The 16,964-nt window shown below is 41.0% G+C and overlaps 1 protein-coding gene across 4 annotated transcripts in view; it reads left to right on the top strand.

Moving 5' to 3' along the window:
- The window catches only part of ANKFY1 (ankyrin repeat and FYVE domain containing 1), a 35,331-nt gene that overhangs the window by 4,840 nt on the left and 13,527 nt on the right, over window positions 1-16,964 (top strand). The window contains exons 2-13 of one of the 4 annotated variants that reach the window (XM_054208230.1): window positions 477-669; window positions 2,206-2,324; window positions 4,738-4,873; window positions 6,357-6,480; window positions 8,049-8,198; window positions 9,132-9,297; window positions 11,383-11,587; window positions 12,326-12,394; window positions 13,136-13,335; window positions 13,742-13,839; window positions 14,249-14,471; window positions 16,540-16,638. In XM_054208230.1, the coding sequence (XP_054064205.1) occupies window positions 477-669; window positions 2,206-2,324; window positions 4,738-4,873; window positions 6,357-6,480; window positions 8,049-8,198; window positions 9,132-9,297; window positions 11,383-11,587; window positions 12,326-12,394; window positions 13,136-13,335; window positions 13,742-13,839; window positions 14,249-14,471; window positions 16,540-16,638 (1,782 nt within the window). Of the gene's footprint in view, window positions 1-455; window positions 670-2,205; window positions 2,325-2,468; window positions 2,667-4,737; window positions 4,874-6,356; window positions 6,481-6,576; window positions 6,661-8,048; window positions 8,199-9,131; window positions 9,298-11,382; window positions 11,588-12,325; window positions 12,395-13,135; window positions 13,336-13,741; window positions 13,840-14,248; window positions 14,472-16,539; window positions 16,639-16,964 lie in introns of those variants that run through there. The other 3 variants (XM_054208229.1, XM_054208231.1, XM_054208232.1) reach the window with 3 other exon arrangements.

The raw sequence follows: 16,964 nt of genomic DNA, 5'->3' as shown, positions 1-16,964 counted from the left end.
CAGGTCGGTTAAGTGCTCTGAGGTAGATACGGTACATCAGCAGCTGTTCTAATGCTCACTTGTGGTTGATGCCTCAGCTGTAAAATCAAACAGCATCTTCACTAAACTGAATGAATGGGTAAGAACTAAAGAGTTAGTCCTGTACCCCACCATAACTCCCACAGTCATGGCCTCCCACGATTTTAGAAAACTTACAGCATTCCTGGCTGGACGGGATTCAGGGACTTTCTTTGTAAGTGACTTCTGTCACTGTGTTCTGATGATTTTTCCGTGTGTTTATGGCTAGCAATGATATAAAATAAAAAGTTTAATATTGGGATTGAGATTCTCAAGTAGGGTGGGAGAGGAGAGGCTCTTACTGGAGTGTTCTGTGATTGAACTAGACGTGTGGTATGCCTGTAGGGTCAAGTTAACTTCAGATGCAAAGCAAAGGTGTGCATGTTTCAATCTTGTAGTAACACTGTGTGCCTCTGCAGAGGAGGTGGCCAAGCTGGAAAAGCACCTGATGCTTCTCCGTCAGGAGTATGTAAAGCTGCAGAAGAAACTAGCTGATACAGAAAGGAGATGCAACCTTCTGGCTGCCCAGGCTAACCAAGACAATGCCAGTGACACTTTCATCAGTCGACTTCTTACCATTGTAGCTGAACTCTATCAGCAGGAGCAGTACAGGTAAGAAATTCGCTTTTGGGGAAAGGGGCATTACAGGAACCTTTGTCTTTGACTGCAATAGGTACTAGTCTTTCTCTACTGCCTGGTATGGATAGGGTCCTCAGTTGCAGTTGGAAGAGCATGCTACAATCAGGTAGCATGCTGAATCCAACTCTTGAATCAAGAGCTCTAAGCAGAAGCTCATCTCTGAGACTGACATTTAAGACACGTTTAAAGAAAATTCACTGTCAACAGCAAAGCTCCCTTTGACCAGAAGTAATTTTAAACTGATCTGTACTTAGTTGATGGATTAATTACACAATGTATCTTCTACCAACTGGAAAGTCCTCCTTTCTTGAAAGGATATGTCCTTGAAACCAGTTCTGTTCTCCTGTTGTGTGTAAAGAAACCTGATTAAATTGGCCTGTCTGGTTATATGATGTAACAGGTCTTAGATGGTGATATATGTCACTTAATGGTATAAGTGATACTGTGTCTTTGAATCTCAACACAAAATTAGGTTTAATGGTTTCTTTTCTACAGGCGCATTAAGGCTCTAGATCCCTTAACTGATTTAGTTCTGAGACTACAATGATGCTTATCAATATTTTTGCTGTTTTGGAAAGCAATGCTAGTATAGTAAAGGAGTTCAGTCATTTAAGGGGGGAAATATATAGTTTTGATTAAAATTTCCTTCCTCTGACATCTCTTCATGAGCCTTCCTGAGAAAATGCTCTGTGCCTGGCAGAACTTACTATAGCATGCTAGGTAAAAGATTTGTTATGTAGCATATGTCAGAAGAGCTGGATCGCTTCAATTCTGTTCAGTTTTTGAGTTTTAAAGGCGCAGAATAGTGGTCTAGTTATAAAAGCAGAAAGGAAGTAAGTCCTAATGCAAGTTTTGTTAAATAACATCTCTGTAATTTGCGCTTCAGTTTATAGCAGTGCTTTGATTTAGAAAATGGTCTGGAAAAGACACCTACACAGTCAGAACATTTAGAAGCTATGGGATTTTAAAATAACAGGGCAGGTACTTTCTAACTACAAAGGATAACCTGGTCTTAAAGGGGTCAGAATGAAATCAAAGTGTTCTTGACAGCTGGTCTCCTGGGAACTGGGGATTCTTGGAGTCTGCCTTGTACTCAGACTACCGTCAGACATCGTTTGTTCTCTTACTGGTCTTGCCTGAAACCATTGGTGCTTAGCTGACAGTATTAGTATGGACACTGCAACATAAATATTTAACCTCAAGATTGTTGGATTTTCTTATCTGCTACAATAGCTCCCTTGCATTTTATTTTGAAATGGTTAAAAAAAACCAAAACCCCAAACACTTTAAATACTAATGCCTCATTGCATTTCTCCCTAGAAAAATTAAGATCTGTGTCATTTGGCAATATGTTCTATTTAAACAATTAAATGTATTTTGATGTCTCAAAAAAACTCAAACCTAAGTGTGGATACCAGGGCATAGACACTATGGAGATACAGAATCCATACATATCGAAGCACAGGGGAAGCCCGCGCTGTACACGTGTATACTTTTTTCTCTTACCAGTGATCTGAAGATAAAAGTTGGGGACAAGCACATCAGTGCTCACAAATTTGTCTTGGCGGCACGCAGTGATACTTGGAGTCTTGCCAACCTTGCCTCGACAGAGGAGCTGGATCTGTCAGGTCAGTCGCTGCTTAGCAGTATGATGCTTAGATTGTCTTTAGGATGACTGGTGAAAGGGCCTGTTAGGAAAAGGCTCTTTATGTACCTTTTAGACTACTACTCTCCACAAAAAGTGGTGCTTAATCCATGAATTATGGAGTTCTGTCTCTGAAACTTGGTAGTACCCTTGTGAGCTTGATGCTAGTGCTAGTTAAATCAATAACCTACCTTCTTTCTCTTTAATGAACAGGGGTTGAGAATGGTGGCCTGTTTGTCTTTTCTAGAGTCAACTAAGCGTAATGAAAAACAAATCTATGTGGAGGAGCTTGACTTCTTCCTTTCTAAGGACAGGGCTTTTTGAGGTAGCGTGCGTAATTTCTCTGAAGTGTGTCATGGAAATACCTTGCTTCTTGTTAATGCAGTGTGTGGGAAATGAATATGAATACTGACGTGTTAGTAAAAAGTTACTTGCTTTGGCACTTTCATACCATTGCAAAATAGGTGAGGAAGAGAAGCTTTCTAAAAGACAGTCTCCCACAAGATGGTGTTTTGTTTTCCTGTAGCTGTTTCTTGCATGTGCTTACACTGGGCAGTATTTCTGCAGGTTGAACCTCTCGACAGACTTTTCTTCTGTACTTAACAGTATAGAAGTCTTGTACAATTAATTTGTGAGCAATAAAAACAGGCATGAAGTTAAGCAGGTTTGCTGGCTGGCATGTTGAATATTAAGCACTGGCTTCACTTTCTGCACTTAGTATTACCGTGAATTGGCAGTGCAGACAAACTGGAAAGAAGCAAGTCGCAGCAAGCTGGTTTTATGAGACAGCATAGGCTTTCTTGCATAAGGATTTATGGATCTTTCTGCAGCCACAAGAAAACAGATGCTGAGTATTATTTAAATTGAGTGCTATGTTAACAGAAGATTATTACCAAAAAGCTCTTACGTTAATTGTTTTGTCTTGTTGCAAATGGCCGTTCATTGCATTTCTAGCGCCACATTTAAGCTCGCTTGAGAATCTCAAATGTAACTGAAGTCTTGCATGTTTAACAATGCAAACACTTCCTATTACAGAATGATGCTTAAAATAAGTGCTAGCGACTGATACTTTCTACTATGTAAAACAAAAATTTTTTTAGAAAGTTTGATAAACAGTACAAGGATTAGGTTATGAAATAGTTGTAGCAAGCAACAAGTTGTTCCCTAAAAGCTGTCATGGTTTTCTTAAGAACTTGCAAGTTAAGATTGCCTGAATCCTAAATTCAGAGTACAGGCAGCATTTAAAATTGAGTGTTTTCAGAGTTCATATAATCTGAAGAATTTTCTGCTCTTTAAGATTCCCTTGTTGGGAAGGAGAAAATGAACTCTTCTCTCTGCCAAGGCAGAGCTGATATTACAGCTCAAATAGGTTTTCTGATTACTTCAAGTTCAGGAAAAGATACTACCCTTACTAAAACCTCCTGTTTCTTAGGAGGCAGTCTACGTGCTATCCCAAGTACTGTCTGGTACTCTGCAAATTATCTAGGGCAACCTTCCACGTAAAGGATATGTGGTTTAGGGTGGGTATTTCAGTGTCTTAAACATGTATGTTTTTGTTTTAAAAACAAACAAAACAGCTAAAGGGGCTAATGTTATTTTTCTAAATGAATGGTATTTTTGTTGTGGTTGGTCCGATTTTATGTTGTGGAGTAGTTCTCATCTACAGCCTTGTAAGTAGGATTGTCACTATGCTTCTGACTAGGTGACAAAGGTCCCTGGCCACTGGGCTTGTGTATCTTGCGTCCTGTGGTGTAGGTTTCTATTTTTCTTGCTGTGTAAAAACATCAGGCTTGTGATCAGTGTTGTAAACACCTGAAATCTAACCAGCTTCTTAAAGTGACTTTTTTGCACCTCTCTTAAAAATGGTTCCCAGGTGTTTTAAGTACTTTGTAGTCATTACCAAGGTGCAAGTACCTTCGTTGGAATGCAACAGTTCATAATATATGGCTATAATATAGCCTTATATTATAGGATATAATATATAATCCTATATTTAGGATTCCTAAATTGAAAAGGGGATTTGTGTTTGTCCATGTAGATGTGGATTTAGTCATATGTGAGGGACCAAAGACTTTAGAGGGGCATCACTGGTTGCTAAATATGCAATATTTGTGTAGCAGGTAGATGTTACAGGGCTCCCTGCATTCTGCACAGTGTTCCGATGGAAAAAAGGTTTTCCTCCTTGGTGCCAGCATTGTTACTAGTCTCAGGTTCTGGCCAGTTTTTCCTCTATTTTGACATTTTGGTTGAAATAAAGCAGTACAGTTTCAACGAGGCTGTCTTTTTTTTTTTTTTTTCATGGTAGCTGTGGCTTTAACGGTCAGAGGAATACTGGCTACTTGAATAGGCGATTGTTCTTCGGGTATCTTATTAATCTCTGTTGCTCCCTGTACCAGATGCTGACCCAGAGGTAACCATGGCAATGCTGCGGTGGATCTACACAGATGAACTTGAGCTAAGAGAAGATGATATCTTCTTGACAGAGCTCATGAAACTGGCTAATAAATTTCAGCTCCAGCTGCTTAGGGAAAGGTGAGTCTTGGTAAATACAGTGAATCTTCTTGAACTCTTCAGCCTTCTTTGGATAGAAATAAGATGGTAGCTGCTGGCAATGGGATCAAATGTTGCTTTTTCAGTCTGGAGGTTTTCGGGAATACAACACGACATTCAGTTGATTACAGGAAACAAAGCCTTGCACTACAGTTAAACTGTAGCAGTTTGTCCTCATAGCTTTTATGTTTAGTTTCCAGTTCCTCTCCCAGTCAACTAATAACCCTAATTTGTCATTAAGAGGAAGCAGAGATCAGTTAGTAGCAAGGTCTGGAAAGTTGCAAGAAAGTAATTGTTAAAGAGAATGCTAGAAGAGTCAATGGCAAGTAGCTTGCAGTATTAAAATGGCACAAGTGAAAACTTTATCTTCAATAGTTGTTCTTCTGTGCATCTTGGTTGCAAATTTTCTTCATAAAGGTTAATGTAACACTACAATGTTTTGTCATTTTGAGGAGATCATGGTTAACACCATTCTAATAGGGGCTAGGTTGTTACCTTGAATGTATAGAGTGCTCTAAATAACCACTTAGTGAGAAGCCTGAGAGTACAAATTGAAACCTCTTCAAGTTTTGTACAACTTTGAAGACTTGAATTTAGTCAACGATAGAGTACGTGTTTCTGGGGCAGTAATAGTACATAGCACTCTTAATCTGCGATTTAACTGTGACTCAGCATGAAGCAAACTAAACTGCTGTCAGTTCTTCTGTCCAAATAAGTTGACATCTATAAGGCCAATGCTAAAACTGCCTTCAACCTTTATACCAACCAGAATTGTCTTCATGTTGTACTACCTAAACATTCCTCAGCTGTTGTCTGTTCATGGTAGCCTAGTGACAAGTCCCCATGCCGTATGCTACTAGCAGTTATTAGATGTCTTGGTACATACGTGTACCTGGAGACAAGTGTTTCCATTCTTTTGTTTTAATATCTGCTTGGAGATCGCTGGCATGTACTTGGATTTTCTTACTATAAAATCAAACTAATAACTTCAGACCTATAAAGATTTGTTGGATCTGCTGTTAAAATTTATCTCTTCTCTTTATGAATCAAATAGCTGTATTTGGCATGCCTCTTTCTATCTTTGGCACAAAAGCTGCTCATGGTCACTGTAGTACTTGCAGAGATAGACATCTTCCCTGCTTCATAACAGTGAACGAACTGCAGTTTGTTCCCTTGGCAGAACGAGGACGCCCATCTTTGCTTGCAGGCTCCAGCGGTATGTGGTATATCATGGGACCTTGGCTTGGATTATGCCAAAGATAGGAGTCTGCTCTTACGGAAGCTGCCTTACAAGGCTTCTGATTGAAGTATGTTTATGTTGCTTAGCCTTACAGTAAAGCAAGGCCAAGCCTTTTTCTACTGGCGTCCAGGAAAAGGAGTATGTAGGACCCTGTTACAGCGTGGGTGAGTGATTACAGTAAAGCTGTTTCCTGGTTACTGAACACTGGCTTTCCTATTTTGACAGATGTGAAAAAGGAGTTATGTCACTAGTTAATGTCAGGAACTGCATTCGTTTCTATCAGACTGCTGAGGAGCTGAATGCTAGCACTCTCCTGAACTATTGTGCTGAGATAATTGCAAGTCACTGGGTAAGTACTGTCAGAAGGAAGAAAAGAAAAATATTTGCAGAATATAGGAACTTAATCAGCAGAATTTTGCTTAACTTCCTGTACTGTCTAACCTCAGGAGTATCTCTTGGTATGCCAGCATTCGAGCATTCCAGTTGGGATGGGGATTACTTGGATTCCTGATAACTTTCAGTGACTAAGGTGACCTATTACGCTGACCCTTATATGTCTGCAAGGAGCCACAGTGTTGACAAAAGCTGTGAAATCTGCCTGCCCTGCCCCCTGGTGTGAGTGGAGGGGCTGCCTCTGAGGCAGGAGTGACTTTTCCCTTCCCATCTGTCTCAGTTATCTTTATACTCTGTGCTTTTGACACTGTGTTATTTGATATTCGCTACAATACTAATTCATAATTATATGTTTGAAACAAAGCACGCTAAATGGCTCCTTCTCTAAGATTTTTTTGTTGTCTTTAGAGGTTATGTCCATTGTCTATCTTGGCATGAATGTCTTGACTGGGGAAGTAGCTCATAGCCTGAAGAGTTCTTCTATTCATTGGAAATTCTTCACTGTAAAAAGCATCTTAGTTTCCTAATCATGAGCCAAACCAAAGGGACTGTGCTCTAATAAGCAAGAAGGTTGTTTATCAAATCTGGACTCTGAACTGTTTAGAAGTCCATTCATAGTTGGTTTCTGTCTATACAGATCACAAATCCCAGGCCTGCTTTTACTTCTAAAAATAATCCAGGGAAGCCAGGGAAGAATTTATCTTCTGTAATGGAGGGAGTGGTGAGGAGTCTTGCAACCGACTTGGAAGTGTCACTTGCTCTGATCTGTTATTTTGAGGAAAGTTTGATTAACTGAGTAAGGGATTAGCCTTTAAAATAAGACTTGTCAACAGCAGACTACTGCGTGAGGATTTAGGTTATTCTAAATCTAAAACGTGTCATCCAGATGTGAATGTGTTTTTGTTTGGCTAATGCCAAAGCAGAAGGGAGTGCTTTGATCTATGAATGTATAATAAAGATTCTTATATCTGAACCTGCCGGTCAGCCATTTTAACCCTTTCCTGCATCTGGCTCCTGACGCTGTATCCTACCTGGAAATGAGGTTGTTCTTGTTTAGTCAAACGAGCACTAACTCAAACCTGAGGTCTTTGGACCTCTAAGTTTCTGTTTACTTCTATTTGGAGTTTTTCAAAGTTCTGTGGAGTTCTCAGTCTTCAATAGTTGTAGTCCTTTTTGTCAGGAAACGCTAATCTGTGATTTAAGTCCAGATAGACAACTAGTTTAGAGACCAGACGTTAATCTACTGTAATGTCTGGTGAAATGCTAGTTTTCTATGTCTGTAGACAAAATGGAAGAAAAATTTTACTAACTGATCTTGAAACTAAATTGTAAAATGTAAAAGTTCCTGAGTGCTTCTTCCTGGTCTTAAAAGGCTACCTTGGATTGTTCTTGCTTCTTGTGATGTTGTCAGAATGGAGCTTTTAACTGAACTTGTTTTGTGAACTTCGTAATTACATTGTGCAATGCCTTGTTTATAAATAAAACAGGAATATTGCTTACCCTTTTCTTCTTTATTGTTTCTAGGATGACTTGCGTAAAGAAGACTTCAGTAGCATGAGTGCTCAGTTGTTGTATAAAATGTTCAAGTCAAAGACAGAATATCCTTTGCATAAGGCTATTAAGGTTGAGAGAGAAGATGTAGTCTTTTTGTATCTTATTGAAATGGATTCACAGGTATAGTAAGACTGGCTTGATCTGTCTTCTAGAACTTGGTGTTTCAGATAACTAGTTCGTAACTGCCAGTCTGATCCCTGTTACTGATTTTTGTCACTAACTCTTATTTGCATGTTTATCACTGCTATAGCTCCTTCTGTGTATGTAATGGAGGTCTAGTGGTAAGGGCTCTAGAAAGACATAATTCAGAAGTGATTCATAATGCTTTAAAAAAAATCTTACATGTATCAGATTAGATATAATAAAATGTCAATACGTGATATGTGATATGCACATTTAAAGCTGAATGGCATAGTAGTCAACGTTGTTGCTTTATGGCAGTTCAGTAAGCATCATTTCTTAAAACAAATGCTTTTCCTCTTTTATTGAACGTTTGAAATTAGATATTTGTTCTGTTTGGATGGACGTACTCTGAACAACTATCAAATAAATTGTCCCTCAAAAAGGGGGACAGAAAAATTATTCAAGTATTAATTATCAAGAATTATTCAATTAGTTCTTTAAGATGCCTCAAATCCTAATTGAGAGCTGGGACTGTAGCAGTACTTAGCACCCTCAGGTGCTAAATCCAATTGGGATTTGAGGTATTTTAAAGGAATAGTTGAATAATTCTTCCTAGTACTATGTTGAATATGCCTATATAGGCAACATCTTTTAAGAGTGTACTAGTCTTGCTTCCTGCGAGTTAAGCAAGGCTTGCAAACAGGAGTCCTGTTTTCTCAGGGAACAGCCCTGTAGGTAGACTTGCCTGTGGTGATGCTTGTCTGCTGATTCTTTTCCTGTGTAAGGCCTACTTACCTAAATGCATCACTGGCGTTTTGCATTAGAGCTGAAGGTCTAACATGGTGGTCGTTGGAACAGGCTGTTAAAATATGATGTTGGGCTGGTGAGCATACCTCTAACTGATGTACATTGACTGAATCTGTGTTGTAGCTTCCTGGGAAGCTCAATGAATTGGATCACAATGGCGATCTTGCTTTGGATCTAGCCCTCGCCCAAAGATTGGAGAGTATTGCAACTACACTGGTCAACTACAAGGCTGACGTAGATAGGGCAGACAAGAGAGGCTGGAGTCTATTACATAAAGCCATCCAAAGAGGTAAGTAAATAAGATATGAAGCCTTGTTAACTTGCAGTTGTTCCTAGTGTGGAATATATATTCCAAAGTTTATTCCTGTGTCACTTTGTAGTTGACATTTCAGTTAGAAAATTGAAGTCAAGGGTGAACTTTGTCCTGTTTCTTTTTTTGAAACTTAAAACCAAACAAACTCTTATTTGAGATCTGAAAGCTAGCCTGCTGGATGGTGAACTAAACTTATGCTACATGTCATCCAGAAGCAATCTAGTAGAGTATTGTCTGCTAGAAGAAGAAATGTAGGGAGATACTGAGAATATTCTAATTTGACAACACATAATTGAATCAAGCATGACAGCCTAGTCATAAATAAAAATGAAGCCTGTTTTCTAGACCTGGGTTGAATGCAGCATATGCTTCTCTGTGATTATCGTTAATAGCAAGGGTCCTTGCTACTGGACAGCAGTTTTAGCGGAGGAAAAACAGACTGGAAGAAGAGGAGGAGCAAGTGGAGATGCTTCTATGTCAGTCTGAATATCTTCAAAGCTCCAGTGGATAGCGTAGCTCTCAGGGTGGAGTCTGAGTGCAACTACATGATTATACTGAGCTGTTCTTCACCTTAGAGTAGAAAATGCACCTTATGAAAACTGGAGCACAGTAGGACCTGGTTGCTATGGCTGCTGTACTCTGAAGGCACTGGAGCGGCAGCATCTTGGCCCATGGCCAAAGTCTGGTAAAAATCTGTAGTGAACATCTCGTGCTACTAGTTGCCTGCAATGATAAATTTGGCAGATCTGTTCCAGAAAGCCAAGCACAACAGGAACCTTACCTGTGACTGGACCTCATGGGTATTGTAGTGCTACAAATTAAAAGCATAAGTTTATTTTAAACTGCAAGCTCTTTTGGACTCTTAGAAGTAGTTTAAGTTATGTGAGTTCAAAATGCAGCTCCCAACTTCTTCCTTTAATCTCCTACATATCTAAACAGGGTAATGCTGGTGTCTGATCCTGTGAGTGAAACTTCATCAGCAGGAGTAGGAGACCTTCTAGGCGTAGGTCAGTGTTGTGATGGTTACAGCCCTATAAAACACTGGAAAGATTGCAGCAGGCTGCTCTTAATACTTAATACTAGCATTTGTCCTTTAGTTTTAATGTCTGCTTCCAGTCTAAGCTAGAGCTCTGAGAATGAATGCTTGCTTTTCAGTAACCAAAGCTTCAGTGAATTAATCGCTGTTAACAATCACATGTTCTGGAAATGGAGCTAAAGCAAATTGTCTGAACTTGCCTCATGATTCTTATTTTTTATGAATGTCAGATATGGAAATCAGAAAATGGGATTTTGGTTTTTGCTGGCAGAGATAAAGGCGAACAGTTGTCTTTGTTCTCCAGTCTTGCATTCAGGACAAGCAACTTGTGAATATGTCTATTCAAAGTAATCTTTGGATAAGGGGAATTAGTATTATCGTGAAGTCGTTCTCGGCATCTCGGTGTTTCAAGTCCAAGGTTTCACGTACAGAAGTGGGCCTAAGTTCTGGCTTCTGAGAAGCTCTCAGGAGGGAGTTCTTAGGAATACTGCGCATGGCGCGTCTAACTGTTGAAGCCCTTATCCTGTATATAATTGGGCCTAAACTTGCAAGAGCAGAGGCTGTGTTATTGCTTGTTGATGTAGCAAGACGGAACAGATGATGACTAACTTCAACTACACACTTCTGACTGATGCTCTGGAATAGCACTTTTTGTTCAAAAACTGTTTGTATGGTTAGTCTCACAATTTGTCCAGCTGTGCATTAAAGCAGGAATGGATTTATCTTGATAGAGGAACTAGCAAACTCAGTATCACCATAACAAGTAAACTAATGTGTGAACTTGAGTCACATGTAACCTCTGGGCAAAACACATTTTCCAAGGGTTGTTATGAAATATTTTAATCCTGACTTTGCAGTGAAGTGTTTGTGAAGTTACCTAGTGCTAGGGCATTCTAAGAGCAGACACTTGGCATGATTGTATAGTACGGAGGGAAATCATGTGTATCCAGTTTCTGGACTTGCATGAAGTGTACAGTGTATACAAAGTATTTATCAATAAATAACCTTGTTTTGTTTCACAAAAGGAGATAAATTTGCAGCAAACTTTCTCATTAAAAACGGTGCCCGTGTGAACGCTGCTACACTGGGAGACCAGGAGACACCTCTGCACCTTGTGGCGTCGTACAGCCCCAAGAAGCATTTGCCAGATGTCATGGCAGAGATGGCACAGATAGCAGAGTCCCTCTTGCAGGCTGGAGCCAATCCAAATATGCAAGACAGCAAAGGAAGGTAAATACTGGGTGAAGTAAAGTCTGCTGGTTTAACAGATAATACTGTGGTGATTGGATGTAGCTGACTAAGAATCTGCTCAGGTCTGCCAACAAAGCGCAGGTGATAATGGAAGCAGGAAAAGTGAATTAATTCAGTTTAAGACCTGTGGGTAGCACTCAAAGCAGAAAACTTTGCAGGCTGAATGATACCCTGTCATGACCAATTAAACATAGCCCAGCTGTAGAAACTGTTAAAACACATGGCACACAGTTTGCCTTTATTGAATCACCAAACAGTAAAGCAAGCTAGCTAAGGTGACAAATAGTATTCCTGGGAGGTAATTCTCTCTGAAGCTGGCAGTGAAACTGAAATTATCTCAAAGAGCCAGTGGTGCAGTGTGTTTATCTGAAGTGTAGGGCCTAAAAAATGCTTTACAGGTTAGGTTGGGCTGGTAAACAAGTACGTAAAATGATGTCGAGGACTTAGGGTATATCAGCTGCTCAGTTCTCATAGGTCAAGCTCTTGTGCTTTTTCCTTGAAGGTTAGCTCTTACACTAGTGTGAAGAGTTGCTTCCTACCAAATTCATTGGAATCATGCCCACTGAAAGGGAGATTGCTCTTTCTTTCAAGACATGCTTGTGCCCTTCTCCTGAAAGCAGAGACAAAAGTTAACCCCATAAATCTGCTGGTGACCATGGACAAAATCTGAAGCCTCTCACTTATTACTAACGTAGCTGTACTTTGCTCCAATTACAGGACCCCATTACACGTGGCGGTTGTGGTCAGGAATGAACCTGTATTCAGTCAGCTTCTCCAGTGCAAACAGTAAGTCTCACTTAAACATGAAAAACTGAGGTTACCTTGTACATTGAAAATAGGAAAACTAGTTTAACAACTCTTCTGTGCCTTTTTGCCTTATAATAAGGCTAGCAATAGGCTTGGGATGCAATAGCATAAAGGCTTTGCATAACTTAAGATGCCAGAACAATGCCCAAAGCCAAGGAAGTTTTTGCCCTACTGTAAAGAGGAAGCAAACTGCATCTCTGTGTTTTTCAAAGAGGGATAGGTGAAATAATGTAGTAATAGCTTCATTAGTAGTGGAGCTGAAAGCAGTAATAAGGCTCTTAAAATGTCTGAATACATTCTTGAGTTCGACTTGGGTGCTGCTTAAAGCTAATACAAGTAACTTCTTAAGGTGATGAAGCAGAAGAGTTAATTTGACTCAGTTTCTTTGTAGTTGAATTTGCAATTCTTATTCACAGCTTACTTGAATACAAGAGGATTTACCTCTTTGTTACAGTTAGTGGGAGCCCAAATCTACCAGGGCCACGCTTCTCCTGGGAGCAATGAGCTTAAATCTAGTAGCGACTAAAAGGTGCCTTGCTTGTTTCGGGGTAATCACAAATTCTCTGAAGTAACTGGAGCTACAGTGTGGTTCTTGGCAAGCAACAGTTGTCAGTGAGGTATTAGATAAACTGGTACAGCTGTTCAGACACTTGAAACTTAAGCTGCATTGGGGACCACTTTTAAAGGTATAAATCGGGGAACATTAATTTTTATTTTTAGACTAGACTTGGAGCTGAAGGATCATGAAGGAAGCACAGCTCTGTGGCTTGCAGTTCAGTATATCACTGTATCGTCTGATCAGTCTGTAAACCCTTTTGAGGATGCTCCTGTTGTAAATGGAACCTCATTTGATGAGAACAGTTTTGCAGCAAGGTTGATCCAACGAGGCAGCAATACAGATGCTCCAGACACAGTAACAGGTAAAACAGAGGTTTGTATTTCTGTGTAGGTGGAAGGCTTGTAATTTAATTGCTTATTGCTAACTGTGCTCTGAGGAGCTAAATGAGGTTTCAGCAGCATTTGCTGCATAATGAATGGTAGGTAGTACCCAGAGCTGGAACTTAACGGGTCCCAAGCTGAGCTTGACTTGCAGGAAGTGACAGAAAATCTGGACTCCTTGCCAGGTCCTAACATCCTCTTCACAGTTTCAAAATGTGTAATTGCTAAATGGCAGTGTATGTGGCAGTCCAGCATTGCAGTGGTAGGATTTTCCTTGTTGGCTTCAAATTTTGATGTTGTAAGGTAGTGGTGAAGGTGCTAGCACACTTGTTAGTATCAGAGTGTGGTTGGAATAATGCTCTAATAGTGTTCATGGCGTTTTTTTAGGAAACTGCTTGCTTCAGAGGGCAGCTGGTGCAGGAAACGAGGCGGCTTCTCTCTTCCTGGCAACTCATGGAGCAAAAGTCAACCACCAAAACAAATGGGTAAAAGCAGAAACTTACAAACTATAGTCTGAAAATTTCCTTATTTCCCTTCAGAAATAAGATAGCGGAGAGCTCTTGTTGCTAACCGTAGCTTAAAGCAAGTTGGAACACCTGCTGAGAGCCTTTCGCATGTTTTCAGATATTTACTAGTGATCAGACAGCTGTTGCGTCCTTGTGGCGCTGTTCTTGCAGCATCACCAGTTTTAACATGCTTTTAAACTTCCCTCAGTGCCTGTTGTAATGAAGTCCTTAATATAGGCTAACTCTTGTAGTTTGGAAATCCTAAGGAGCTTCAACTCCTAGGACATAAGCTCTTCACAACAATTCTTCTGGTCATAGTAGTTTAAAAGCTACTTTTCTTCTGGGTTTCATGTCTCAAGCTGTTAACCTGCTACTCTGTTTATTAAAGGGAGAAACACCGCTGCATACAGCCTGTAGGCATGGCCTAGCAAACCTGACAGCCGAACTTCTGCAACAGGGAGCCAATCCAAATATCCAGACTGCAGAAGCAGTGCTTGGTCAGAAGGATGCGTCTTCTCCAACAGCAGAGAATGTTTATCTGCAAACTCCCCTTCACATGGCTATTGCTTACAATCACCCAGATGTGGTGTCAGTCATCCTGGAACAAAAAGGTAGGTTTTTTCTGGTTCAGACTGTATTCTCATGGGAAAACTGGCGGCTCATGGCCTGGATGAGCATACGATCTGCTGGATCAAGCACTGGCTGGATGGGCGGTCCCAAAGAGTGGTGGTCAATGGAGTTAAATCCAGCTGGCAGCCAGTCACAAGTGGTGTCCCTCCGGGCTCGGTGTTGGGACCATTTCCATTTAACATCTTTATTGATGACCTTGATAAGGACATAGAGTGTATCATCAGCAAGTTAGCAGATGACACGAAGCGAAGCGGGGGTGTTGATGTGCATGAGGATAGGGAGGCTCTACAGAGAGACTTGGATAGATTGGACCGATGGGCCAATGCTAACGGCATGAGCTTCAACAAGGCCAAGTGCTGGGTCCTGCAGTTGGGCCACAACAACCCCACGCATCGCTACAGGCTTGGGGAAGTGTGGCTGGAGAGCTGCCCGGCAGAAAAGGACCTGGGGGTTCTAATTGACAAGCGGCTGAACATGAGCCAGCAGTGTGCCCAGGTGGCCAAGAGGGCCAATGCCATCCTGGCTTGTATTAGAAATAGTGTGACCAGCAGAAGCAGGGAGGTGATTGTGCCCCTGTACTCAGCACTGGTGAGGCCACACCTGGAGTATTGTGTCCAGTTCTGGGCACCTCAATACGAGGGAGATATCGAGGTGCTGGAGCGAGTGCAGAGGAGGGCAACGAAGCTGGTGAAGGGCCTGGAGAAGAAATCTTATGAGGAGTGACTGAAGGAGCTGGGACTGTTTAGTTTGAGGAAGAGGAGGCTGAGGCTCATCACTCTCTACAACTACTTGAAAGGACACTGTAGAGAGGTTGGTGCTGGTCTCTTCTCACAGGTAATTACCGATAGAACAAGAGGGAATGGGTTCAAGCTGCAGCAGGGTAGGTTTAGGCTGGACATTAGGAAAAAAATCTTCACAGAAAGAGTGGTTACACACTGGAACAGGCTGCCCAGGGAGGTGGTGGACTCACCATCCCTGAATGTGTTTAAGGGTCGTTTAGATGTGGTGTTAAGGGATATGGTGTAGGGGAGAACTTTGTAGAGTGGAGTTGATGGTTGGACTCGATGATCCCAAGGGTCTTTTCCAGCCTAAATGATTCTATGATTCTAGTGATGCTGTAGTGGATTGGTGTGTCAACGTGGCATCTAAACCGTGTTTTGACAAACTACCAATAAAGCATGTCTTCCTATAAACATTGTTTAAGTGGAGCAATTAATAAGACTGGATAAACATAGTCTTAAACTCAAATAATCTGCTTGTTAAGACTAGAAAATTAACTTGCCCATAAATCTTGCTAAATTCTCCACTGTAGATAATGGGCTTGAACACTTAGCCCCGGGTTGTATTCCAGCTGTACAACTGAGATCCCTTTTCTCTCCCTGACAAAGCATTTCATTCAGGTAAATGCTGGAATCAAATATGGATAAAGACATCTTTCTGTGGTGAGAATTCTGCCTTCCTCAACTCTTTGAGTAAGAGGATTTTGTACAGAGTAATACTAGTATTGTAGTAGAGTTGAGACTCGAGTCCTGAAATACTAGCAGGTGACACTTCATTAAATGCTGCTAGTTGAGCTTCTCCTTTCTAGCAGAAGGGAGGGAGTTTGACAGCTGAAGGAAGGCCTGTTTTGTCTCCTACTGTAAGTGGGATTCAGAGGGAGTAGGTGAACTGGGGAGAATATCCGCCATCCCAGGGAGCTGAGGAGAAGGGATGCTGCCACCATTTTGCAGTACAGCCTCCACTCCTCATTGTCAGAACGTTGTATACACGACTCTGGAAGTGGAGGTAGAAAGGGGGCAGGTTAAGTCTTTTAGTTAGAAAGTTGAATGGTTTTTTTAGTGTGAGTACTAAGATTAGGCAGTAATGGCAATACTACCTGAATCCTAAGCAGTATTGCATCTGGGAAACTGAAGGTATCTTGCTTGGATCTTTCAAACTGCTGAAGGAACAGCCTACTTTAAAATGTGACACTGCTACTCCTGCAGCTTTAAATGTGCAACTGCAGGTCAAGTACAAGAATACTCTAATTCCTTATGCGTTTTTTTCTAGCTAATGCTCTTCATGCTACCAACAACTTGCAAATTATTCCTGATTTTAGTCTAAAGGACTCGAGAGACCAGACTGTGCTGGGGTTGGCTCTTTGGACAGGTATGTACCATCAAAACAAGGTGACAATTTACAAAGATATGGAAGCTATTGATGTCACCATGATGTGGATAAGACTTCTTTCAAACAAACCAGCAGGCGTGTGTTCATGTCCTGGCTTGTGCTGCCAGTGAGAAGCTGTCAAGGAGAGCTTTAAATGATTCTTCAGCTTCTAAAACTGAATGTTCACATCTGACTGACTTCTAGGCCTACAGCTTCTCTTGTTCACTAGCAAGTAGCCTCAAGCCTCTTGCCCACAACTGTGCTGGTAGTTCTGTGGAGTTGTTCCACTGAGAACTCCCTGGTAGCTTTCACGTCGGGTCACCATG

Source organism: Rissa tridactyla, chromosome 7, assembly GCF_028500815.1.
Source record: "Rissa tridactyla isolate bRisTri1 chromosome 7, bRisTri1.patW.cur.20221130, whole genome shotgun sequence".
Taxonomy (NCBI): Eukaryota; Metazoa; Chordata; class Aves; order Charadriiformes; family Laridae; genus Rissa; species Rissa tridactyla.
The sequence above is the reverse complement of the archived record's forward strand: the minus strand, read 5'-3'. Positions and strand labels throughout refer to the sequence as shown.